The 12462-nt window shown below is 41.7% G+C and overlaps 1 protein-coding gene across 2 annotated transcripts in view; it reads right to left on the reverse strand.

The window, feature by feature from the left end:
- RGS20 (regulator of G protein signaling 20) overlaps positions 1-12462 on the reverse strand; it is a 423936-nt gene that overhangs the window by 377706 nt on the left and 33768 nt on the right. The window contains exon 1 of one of the 2 annotated variants that reach the window (XM_069220175.1): positions 11143-11407. The exons of the other annotated variant lie outside the window; for it this stretch is intronic. Coding sequence (XP_069076276.1) covers positions 11143-11247 — 105 coding nt within the window. The 5' untranslated portion in view covers positions 11248-11407. Of the gene's footprint in view, positions 1-11142; positions 11408-12462 lie in introns of those variants that run through there. 2 annotated transcript variants of the gene reach the window in all.

The raw sequence follows: 12462 nt of genomic DNA on the forward strand, positions 1-12462 counted from the left end.
AAAAGACAGTAACTACTATGGCAAACTCCTCCAAACACGGTGGCAATTTTACACATTTGATAGCATAAGCTTTAAAAATGATGCACCAAAAATTTGGCCCACCAAAGATTGAAACAACTGATTAGAAAAGATATTCCATTTGAGCAGATGGAATAGTTACCAAAGCCATGAAGAGGCACATGCTCTGCCTGATACATTAAACCTGCACTGGCTATTCTCCCACAAACTAATCAAAATACTAAAAGCAGTGAACAAAGTCATACATATTCGGTTTCCAATCATGTTGAACTGACTCCTAATCTTCTGTTCTTTACAATCAACAATAAAATACTGACTCACCTACTGAAATGTAGGAACAATCAGACTGAGATGCTGTTTGACTAAAAAGAGACACATATGTGGTGGTATCAACTACAACCTCATCCAGAAACTGAAATGAAATACATGAGCTTTTGGACGGAATTAAAGAGATTTAAGGCCTCGGTGGACAAGTTACTCCTTCACAGATGTAACGGAGTACCCTGTCCACCAAACCCTTGGTCACCCTCTCAGTTATAAGTCAGGTGGACCGTCAGTTTTCTGACAGTGGTGTCCCTGCTGCCTTTACTGTAAGAAGACCTACTTTGATTGGTAGACAGACTGCTGGAATAAGAGTATCAGATTGCCCGCCTTATTTAGAGTGGGTGGTCTGATGTCCTTTTTTTTTAAACCTGGTGGTCACAAACGTTAAGAAGATAATTACCCCCACACCTTTGGGAAAAGTTCCATGATGTGTAGGGCATTTTTTTATTTTTAATAAACAAACTCCCTCTGAGAGTTTATTTTGAAAAACAAAAGTTTGGTGTGCGGCCGTAGTTTGGTGTGCGGCCATTGCATGGCAGACACGCACCCAACATTTTGTGCCTTCACATGAGGCGCTATGACAGTGTCTTCTGTGATTGTACAGAGATCACCATAGAGCAGCGATGATTTCTTAATTTGCAGATGGCAGTTCAGCTGGCATGGCAGAAGAAATTACCTTTGCCACCCTGATGCCTGGCGGGCCACCCGCCAGGGTCTAAAGTAGGCCCTTAATGTACAGCAATACTATGCATCTACAAGTTAAGGGAGGAAATAAGAATAGGCTTCAGGCTACATTAAAAAATTACTTTTTACTAAGATATCAGGAAAAGGCCAGAGCTGGAACTCTGTGAATAATAGTTGAATGTGTATATTTGAACGTGTCTAGTGCAAGAATAAGGATTACGTAAACTTAGTGTTCACTTCATGTAGGAAAGTTATATTTAGCGTCTTGTGTGTTTATATTTCACATGTTATATTGTATTTATGCTGATGCATATAAGCTGTAGAGTAGTCTTTAGAGTCATAGAATTCTGAATATCATTTAATAAGTATATAATATGGGTGCAATAAAAAGCAATCTTATTTTAAACTATTCCATTTCCTATATATTTAATAATAATACAATTGAATCCTTGGTATATACTTCGTGCCATGAACAAAATAAAGGAGTCACATATCAGGAGAAAGAGTTTTTGTTAATGTACTTTGAAATCACAGAACACCAAAACTCTTTAATACTGTAATACACACTCATTACAATGCACCCCCATAGGAATGCACTCCTATTGCAAATGTTGATACAAGGCCACCATGGACGAGCAGTACAGCACAGGTAGACCTATCTTCATTACAATACAGTAAATGAATAATTTATGTTTACTGTTGGTTTGTTGAACTTTGTTCACATCACTTGTAAGGATATGCCTTGAGCTCATTTTTCCCAAAGGGAGATGTACTTTCAGGGACCGCTGGCCTTCCTCTGTCTGAGAGTACCCAGATGTGAGGTGTAATGGAAGCTCAGAAAAGAGTACTAGGCATCTGGTCACTCTTCGGCTTCTAGTATGTACTGATTGTGGTCTATCTTTTCATTGTAAAATTTCTGGATATCAACAACAGGGAACTCACAGCATGTAATGAAGTTTAGGAAAGCGAGCAGATCTTTGTGAGCATAAATATTGAAGTAAACAAAAGAGTGATGGGTTGAATGCCAAGCCATGTGCTCTTAGATGGAAACACAAGCAACTTCGGACCGGTTTCCGCCTACTTGAAGCTTGTCAGTAGGGTGCATCTTGAGTCCTATGGTGCAGTGGACACACCAAATAGACCCAAACTGTACTAGTGTTGCTTGTATTTCCATTCAGAGGGGACCTGGCATGGCGGTTTGGACTGGACTGTTCCTACTGGACCAGGACCACGTTTGATTTGTATATAGTTGTTTCATGTCTGATGTGGCATAGTGGCTAAAAAACAATGGGCTGAATCCATAATTTGTTTGCTTTCCTCAGTGGACTACCCTAAGTGTGAAGAGTATGTCCAGATTAGCTCATGTGTTCGCTTTGCCATATGACTAAATATGCACTCTATGGAAAAAGTCCAAATAGGCTGAAAACAGTCTGGGGTTGCTTGTGTTTTTCTTAAGAGGGGACATAGCCTGGCAGTTCAGCTTGAACATTTGCTACCACAGCAGGACTCAAGCTGATTTTTAAGTTGCTGGGTTCTGTCTCAGGTGGCATAGTGAGAAAAAAGTGATGGTCTGAATTGTGGCCCAGAGCAATTACCAATAACTGAGATTAATTCAAGCAACCTACCCATCATGCTTTGTTTCCATCTGTTCAATCCCTGTCTTTGACAGGTATGCTGTAATGAGGGTCTCGTGCTCACTGTTCCCAAAGACCCAAGCTGCACCCTACTAATGAAGTCCAAAAAGGTTGAGAGTAGGCTAGGGTTGCATGTGTTCCTTTTAAAGGGCACCCGGCCTAGCAGTTTGGTCTAGACTGTTCCTAATGGAGCAGAATGAAGGCTAATTTACATGTGGTAGATTTTATCTGAGGTGGCATGGTGGGAAAAAGAATGGACTGGACTGCAGCACTAAGTAATTATCAGTGGCTGAGAGTAATTCGAGCAATCTACCCATCACTCATTTATATTTCACCATAAATACCGACGTTTGCATATAGTGCAGTGTGGGAAAGAGAGCAGAACTTTGTAAACATAAATATTGAAACTGACAACTTTCTTCAATAGTAAGTTCTTAGGTGAAACACAAGGCGTTTTCATTTATTTGAATTCTCTCTGAATGGTCAGATGGAGGCCTTTGGTTTAGGCACACTAACGTTTGTTGGACTCTGGAAATACCTAATAAAATAAAAAGTCGAAGATAAGGTCTTCTTATTTGTACACTTTTAATGAAATATCAGACTGACTAGAAAGCAGAGAAATGGTAGACAGAAACAGTGCAGCAGGCAAGGGCATACAGAGGAAAAGGCAATTTCAGAGAAGCTAAGGATCCAGAGGGAAAAAGAGAAACTGCATGGCACTTACAATGTATAAAAAAGAGGGAAAGGAGCCAATAACTGGAAAAATGCTAAATAAATGTATACAATCGAGACTCTCCTAGAGAAAAAATAAAACTCACAGGGCCTGATTCATCCATCGACACATACCTTCTCATATGCACAGATGTATACGTACACGTTTTGGGAATTTACAAATATTCTGAAGTGTTCCTGGAAAGCTACACCAGTCACAGCTTTCCAGTCATGCATTCACACCTTTCCAGGCATGCCACTGGAAATATGTGACAGTAATTGTTTCCCACAAGCATAATATTTTTCTTTTTTTTCTCGACAGGGAACCACATTCCATTCAATCCACAAAGTTTGAAGACATTACATTTCCCTTCCTGCACTGAATGCACAGTCATAGTACTTCCCTGCAGTAAATCTCCATGCACTGATGTAACGCAAAGTGATGGAGTCCCCCTGCAGAATATAAAGAGGGATCCCTGAGTCTACCATCTCACAGCTATTCATTGGGCTTGGGTTGAATGGTCCCCCTCTGACATGCTGGGGGCCCCTGAAGGGTGCGGGAGCTGCATGAGCAGCAGAGGCTGCAGAAGCCTCCATTACACCCCTGTTTCCATGGTGGAAGAGGGTCAGAGAGGAGTTTGCGTATCCAAACATACTCAAAAGTGTGTGTGTATGTACAAACCACACCTTGATCTATTCACTTGCCACTGCATGCACTGGGTTTACTATCACATAAGTGGACATAGCTGTGACATGCATATACAAAGTAGCAAAGCCGTGTATGCCTTATAGGGATCTTTTTTGTGTCAGAGCATATTATGAACACAATAGTCTAGTATCATACCCATCCCTCTCCTAAGTTGTCTTTTTTGCTGTCATTGTATAATCCATGGTATTAGTAGTCTTCTAGCACCAAAAAAAACATGTGTCATGCTGCCAACACCTATTCCCCCTTTGTCTCACTGTCTAGGAGCAATACACAAAGACCAACTGTCAGCTACACCTAGTCACACAACCCAGGGGGAGACAGGTGGGACAAGAAAACGCCAACTTTCTAAAAGTGCCATTTTTAGAATTGTGACTGAAAATCCAACTTTACTGTTAAAGAGGATTTTAAAATACAATTTACAGACACCAAACTAAACATTCCAACTTCCTCTCAGTTGAAAGTTATCACCTATTATATGTAATAAGGTAACCAAGTGTTATCTTGTGGGAGTGGTAAGCCTTGCGGTAGTGAAAAATTAATTTAAGAGCTGTTCACTATCAGGACATGGAAAAGTTAAAAGTACATGTCCAACTTCTTAAATACAGTGCACCCTGTTCTACGGGCTGTTTAGGGCCTACCAGAGAGGTGACTTACATGTATTAAAGAGGAAGGTTTAGGCCTGGCAAATGATTTATTTTACCAGGCTGAAATGGCAGATGAAAACTGTACTCACAGGCTGCAATGCAGACTTGAGACATGTTTAAACTGCTAATTAAGTGAGTGGCACTATCAGTGCTGCAGGCCCAAAAGTACTATTTAATTTACAGGTTCTGGGTACACGTAGTACCACTTTGCTAGGGACTTACAAGTAAATTAAATGTGCCAATTGGTTGTAAGCCAATTTCACCATGTTTAAAGGAGAGAGCACAAGCACTTTAGCACTGGTTAGCAGTGATAAAGTGTGCAAAGTCCTAAAAGCTAACAAACACTGGTTCAGAAAGCAGAAGGGTGAAAGCAAAATGTTTGTGGATGACCCTACAGAGAGAAGGCCAAGTCCAACAGAGCCTTTATGGCATTTAAACAGCACGTCTTCAATTTTGAATTCTGTAATAAATCCTTATTTTTCTTCATTCATCTAGGACTCTGTTATTTAGTTGGTCCATCTATTATTTTAATTGTATTTTCTTGATTTTTATGTTTCTGAAGGTATCTTAATGTGCGAACACATTGCATTGTGAAATTGGCACTTGCAATAAAGTGCAGGTCGCCTGTCACGTTTTTGATGGAGTACCCATCGTTAAAGTCTAAATCAGGCCCTAATGCTCATTCTGTGTTGGCCCTTAGAAATGTTTCAGTGAGACACCTTCAAAGCTCTAGAGCAGTGGTTCCCAACCTGTGGTCCGGGGACCCCTGGGGGTCCGTGAAGCATCCTCAGGGGGTCCGCGACTGCTTAGAAAATTATATCATATCAAAAGATTAGGTCCCCAGCTTTCAGTAATGACTCATTTGGGGGGGTCCCTGGATTCCAATAAGGAGTCAGTGGGGGTCCCCGGGTTCCAGTAATGATAAAGTGGGGGTCCACAGAAGTCAAAATTTGGGAACCACTGCTCTAGAGCACCAGCGGGACCAACCTGCTTCAGGTATCTGCCTTTGGTTCTTTGGGGCAGCTACAATTTCAGTGGTGTCATGTGCAGGGAAGATTTTTCTTTTCAAAAAGTAGCAAAGTTCCATTTTGCATTAGAACTTAGAAAAATGTCAACACTTTTCTTCCAAAAAGTGACAAAGACCCTTTCTGAGGTTGGTCTTAGAAACTTCTTTGAACTTTAGACTTTCAGATTTTCACTAGGATCAATTCACTTGGTATATCCGATTCGGGCTCTAATGTGGCTGGCTTCAAATCTTGCCTAGGTTCAGGTCTACTACGACAAATGACTATCATTGGCGGTTTGTTTTTTCCACTATTTTTAATTAAAACTTTTTAAAATCATTTATCCGGTTCCCCTTATTGGATTTTCGGTGTTTTGGTGCCACTATAAAATTGTACTCTATTTTTCTAATTCTGTTTGAAATTTGTATTGCTTGGTGTTTTTACCTTATTGCTGAATTCATACTGCATAAATACTTTACACGTTGCTCTAAGTTAAGCCTGTTTGCTCTGTGCCACAGCTACCACAGGGTTGAGCTTGGGTTAATTTGGGGAATTTGAGAGTTCAAACTAGCAGGAAGTGTTATTGTTGCTTGAGGTGGGCAGTCACTCACTCCAAGTAATACTCCACTTTCTTACAAGGCCAAACTGTGGTCTTCATATTTCCTATCTGAAGTTGACGAGTTACTCATTGATCGATCCTATTACACACACTTTTCTTCTTCAAAGCCAATCTTTAAATCTGTTTGAAAAAATATTTCTTGTACTTTGAAAAAGCAATTTCTAAGAAATTGAATTATTGGCTTGTGCACCCCCTGTAGAAGTAAATGTGTCTTTAATCAAACGACGAAGGTTGTGCCTCATTCTGTTGCCACTTTAAAACAGATCATAAAATCAAATCTTGCCTGTCGGGAGGGTGATTGACCCTTGATCTATACAAAGAAACACTCTCACTTAATAATTCAAACGAAATTAAGGAGTTCATTCCTTTCGCTCTCATTTTACTATAAAGATCCTGGGACATCTTTTCATTCTGAAAATAATTTGTTCTTCTACCACAACATTGTAAACTTCTTGTCTCAAGAAATCATTTACAGTTAGTCTCCCATAATATATGCCAAATGACAAGCTAAATAGTTTACGTTCAGATTATTCATGACTTCAAAAGAGATCAACAAACTAAAAATTGCAACACATCATTCAAAGGACGTGCATTATACGAATTCAATATGTTTATAGAAAGGAATCAAAATATTAATAGAAAGGATTTGAAAAAAAGCAAATAAAAACATTTTAGCTGTCCCCATTTGAGATGTAAGACGACGAACCTTTTGAAGTTATTATCCTGTTACAGATAAATATTGGACATAATAATTTGTGACAAACATTGTGAAGGCCTGGCTTATAAATAAAACATGTTTTAAAATCTGTATCCAAAAATTATACAATGGACATAAACATTGTTCAATATTCAGTTCTTCCGACTTCTCCGTGACAGTTTTAACTGGTAAACATCTAGACCTCAATAAAAATGAAAACACAAAATGTTATGATTGTTCAACACCCCAATGTAATCTTTACTTTTTTGGGACTTGCTGTTTCGACCACAATCTTAGAGGCGGATAAGTTCATGCAATGCATACTATCACCTGAAAAGCTTACTTCTGAAATTGTTTTCATTAAGATCAGTGCCATCTGATTCATAGAATACGTGATAAAACATCACATAGAGACATATCAAATAGATACAGGGCAAGGATAAAGTTGTACCTAAATTTAGACTAAGTATTCCGTGATAATTGTTGCTTCATTATTGCTTCCAGTGACTCACTCGGAGCATTAAAATAACACCTGGCTGGCCCTCGTTCAAAACAAACTACTTTAAGCAGCACCAATTTCCTTGATAAAAAAGTTTTCTCAGCACTTTGCCCTCTAGTTTATTTAGGAAAGAACATTTTTCACCGCCTACTTTTTTTTTTTTTTTGCATTAGACTTGGTGAGATCTTTGAGCTGTAAACCCACAAAAGAAATAAAATATGACTTTCCCCCACTGATTTACAGACAACCTTAATAGTATTTACAAAAGCTTGTGATTGTGCAGATTAATGATGTACATGTGAAGAATCAGACAAAGTCACAGGAAAAAAAATACTCAAATATATGTAGCTAGACCCTTTTTAATGTCTCCTGGCCCAGCTCCCAGCTAGATGGCGAATGTTACAGCATCATGTTAGAGCATCTAATCCTCGTTTGAGGTTGACTTGTGTAAAGTCAATAACAATCACTTTGCAGCATACCGAAGTGTATGGATTGGTTTATAGCTCAATGCAGGAGAAAATCTCTGTAAGTTTTGAAAAATTAAAGGAACGTTTTTCAGATAGAAAGAAAACAACATAGGGGCCAAATGCCTCCTGGTATTAAACGTTGCCGGTGTTTTAATTCTTTCTAATGCACTACTCAGTATCTATTCCGCTCACAAACCCAGGTAAGATACACAAGACTGACCCTCAGAGCACAAACCTGATGCCTTCTTTTCCTAGCAATAAAGTGGCTCTCTGATACCTCTATCAGTGTTGTGTGTCTGGTCTTTGAAACCTACTCCTTCACCCATGTAATTTGGGAGTTTAGTGAAATGAGACATTTCTTGTCTTTGTGACTTCTGTCTAGCAAACGTCCAATTCCCTCCACCCATCATAATGTAAATGTTTGAATGGAGTTCTTGGTCATAACCCATCTACCTTTATAGGTTTCTGTGTATTATGCGGGAGAGGGCAAACTTTTCTATCGTTGTTCCTCGGTTTGTCAGTATGATTTGGGCACTCAGAAACCTTTAATTAAGATGTGCAAAAAATCTTAAAATTTAAAAGACTTGCTTTATTTTGGCTATATAGTACTTCAGCTTATTTGGCCATGCGGCTCACACTGGCCCTAAACTTCTCTGTGGCTCGGGACAGCACATCAATGCAACACAGCTGCAATGATTAACTATGCAGGCTCAGCACCATAACACGAAAAGCTTCTAGACTATGTGGTGACTTATTCTGGAAACTGAGTAGCTACTCTGGATTTTCTGGCTTGCTGGCAGTGTGCTCTGGCAATACGAAGTCTTTTGATCCCATTAAACTTTAAAAGTGTGATCATGTTTGTAGGACATGATCAAAGGACTGTTCTATTTTTTTATGTGTTGAGACTCCACAATCGTAAAGATACTACCTGTAAAATACTTTTGTGAATAGCAAACAATTGTAAACATACACAAATGTGTAAGTTTACCTTTGTGAATCAGGCCCTCTGCCTTTCCTTCCAATCACTGTTACTCGCGTGGCACTCACAGAGTAAGCGTGAAACTTGGAGCTTCATTTGAAAGCTATCCCTCTCTACATGTTTATATTCTAACAGATGATGACCCTCAAAGAAATTCTACCAGTAATAAAGATTAAACCAGAATGTTGAAAGAGGGGCACTTGACAATCAGTCATGTGGACTTCTGACATTTTTACTAATGTACGCTCACCTCCAAATTAATTGCATAACTACAAAGACTGATAAACTCAACAATAAGATTGCTGGCATGCATAAAACCACCTATGTACATGTATATGAGCAACAAATACATCTACTGGCTATAACGGGTCTGCATTGGCTTCAAGGTACTCTGTCAATTACAAAGACGTGTCTCCGGCTTCACGCCAGCCTTCCTGGTATTAAAGATGAAGTGTAATATCCCAAAGCTGATTTTCTTTCAGGATGCCACCAATGGTCCCCAAAGTCTACCTTGCCCTGAAGGGAGGATGTTGCTTCTCTGTGGTAGGTCATGCACTGTGGAACTTTCTCCCAGCATCAATTAGATGATGCAATAAGGAACTAAGGGTCATATGTACGAACACTTTTTCCCATACACACAGAATGGGTAAAAACCTTTGCTACATCTGGCCCTAAGAAACACATATCTTATCCATGTCGCTGTAGCCTCATACTAGGAAAGCAGATTTCCTAATTGTGATTCTTTCCGAATCACAATTAGGAAATCGGTATTCCTAATGTATGAAACTCTTTTGAATTTCTTTAGTGATTCCTTGTGGGTCGCAAATAGACCTACATCATGCATATTAATGAGGAAGGTCGCAATTTGAGACTAATTAGGAATCGTAGGCATCACAGTGAAAGTGGCTTGCTGAGGTCAGCAGACTACAATGTCTGTGATTGTTTTTTAATAATGCAAACTTTTTTTATTTTTTTATTACAGCCCTTTTTCCTTGAAGGGAAACGGTGTGCGTCTATAAATGAATAATGAAACTTTGCAGTTTCATTTTTTAAGAGCACCATACCAATTTGGTATTTGGAAGGGGCGCCCTAAACATGCCCCTTCCAAATACAGAATCGCAAATGCAAAATGCGATGTGGTAACAAGTAACCGAATCACATTTTACATTTTGTACATTAGAAAATACATTTTCCAGTCACAAATGATCCAATTCTGCGAATCGGGCTATTTGCGACCGGAAAAAATGCTTTGTACATCCTGTCCAGTGTTTAAAATGTCCCAGTGGATACAACGCCACAAAATAATTGCTTGCTAATATTAAAGTACAATAATTGTGAGTCGTTATAACCAGAACGTTACATTAGCTGGTGTTTGAAGTGTAGTTCTTTCTGCGGTCCCCCCCCCCTTACTTATAATGGTGTCTCCTTCCTCTATAGTGTGTCTACATGCATGCAGCCTTATGCACCGCTGCTAAGATATATATAATGTGCAAAGACTTCAGCTGTGAAATTCAGTTCACCAGCACTTCCCATTGATTACTCCCCCTCATGGACTTCACATATTGGAGGTATACTGGTCAGCCGGCTCAGAGTCTGAAGTTTACTGAGGTCAGTTCAAGTTCCCATGCACACACGTGAATCACTGCAGCGCCACAGACCCAGGGACCTCTCGTGTGGGAGCAGCGCCCGGCGCGCGCGCTCACCGACGGAGGCTCTGGGGAGAAGAGCGGCATCTTCTGAGCACAGCGGCAAACCGCGCACGAGCTTACCTGTGGCAAAGAATCAGTACGGACAAGGCAGGCGACTGAAACACCCAAACTGATATTTGAAATAAAGTTATCGGCACAACACAGGTATGAGAATCCGAGAAGAAAATAAGCCGTGATAAAGCGGTGGGTGCAACTATCTTCTGAGTCTAAAGGAACCGCTTTGAGAATCGCCTTTTGTGTGCGAACCTATCGAGAGCACGCCCTGGAGATGGTGTTTACGGTGAAATAATACATCCCACCCGACCGCCCCTGACTTTCAACAGCATCACGTGAAATCAGTAGGAAAAAGCCCCCGGCGGTGATTCCTGTCGCCGTTCACAGGTATGACCACCTTACACACAGCCCAAGTACCCCATCCCCAGCCACATCAATCAGTGTACTTACCCCCAGGCTGTCGGCAGCTGGGGGTCCCTCTGCAACCTTGCCGGGCTCACATCCCTCGAGGGTGGGCGGCTCTCCCAGCACGGGCTGCTCATCTTCCATACGCATGTGTCCGGGGGGCGTGTGGGGTGATTGCGGGGTGTCCTCGTGGCCCTGGAGTAACCCTCAGTGGTGTCGGCCTCTCCACGGAGCCCCTGAGGTGGGCGGTGGTAGCCCCGACGCCGGGCGCTGCAGCTGGCGGGAGCGCAGTGCTAGTGGGGTGGCCGCGCTGCGAGTGGATGAGGAATGAGCCGCGAGTGCCGGGGAGGGCGATTACACGCTGCTCTCTGAGAGTCCGCCTGCATCTCCCCTCCTCGCCGAATCCCTAGACAGTGATCATTTCACGGAAGCGCGGGCATCCCGGCCGGGCACAACACTCATTTTTTTCACCTTAATCCGCAACATATTATGAAACATTCAAACGAGCCGCACCACGCAATCCTCAAAGTGGCAGCAGGGAGCTATGCGCACAACATGGCTCAGAAGCGGAGGCCAGCCGGCAAAGTGGGGACACCCAAAACAAAGTATATCAATAAATACACCGACCTGAAGCAACTCAAAGCACCACGCTACACCGGCTGATAGAGCACCGCACAGCACCACGCTACACCGGCTGATAGAGCACCACACAGCACCACGCTACACCGGCTGATAGAGCACCACACAGCACCACGCTACACCGGCTGATAGAGCACCACACAGCACCACGCTACACCGGCTGATAGAGCACCGCACAGCACCACGCTACACCGGCTGATAGAGCACCACACAGCACCACGCTACACCGGCTGATAGAGCACCACACAGCACCAGGCTACAGCGGCTGGTAAGCAACACACAGCACCGCACTACACCTGCTGATAAAACAACACACAGCATCGCACTACATCAGGCTATACATGCATTACTAAAATAACACACAGTACCATACCACACTGCACCGGCCTAGAGATACATCACTAAAGCAGCACACAGTACCATACCACCGGGCGGATAAAGCAACAAACACCACTCTACACCATCACATAGGGAAATCACAAAAGCAACGCACATCACCACACTACACCAGCCTTTAGATGTGTAACTAAACTAGCAAACAACGCCACATTACACCGACCTATACAAATCACAGCAATACACCACACTACACCTGCTGATAAAGCAACACACAGAACTACACCAGCCTATACATGTATCACTAAAGTAACAAAGAACGCCACATTACACCCGCCTATACATACATCACTAAAGCAATACACAGCCACACGCCACACTGACTGATAA

This window comes from Pleurodeles waltl, chromosome 2_2 (assembly GCF_031143425.1).
Source record: "Pleurodeles waltl isolate 20211129_DDA chromosome 2_2, aPleWal1.hap1.20221129, whole genome shotgun sequence".
In the NCBI taxonomy this organism is placed as follows: Eukaryota; Metazoa; Chordata; class Amphibia; order Caudata; family Salamandridae; genus Pleurodeles; species Pleurodeles waltl.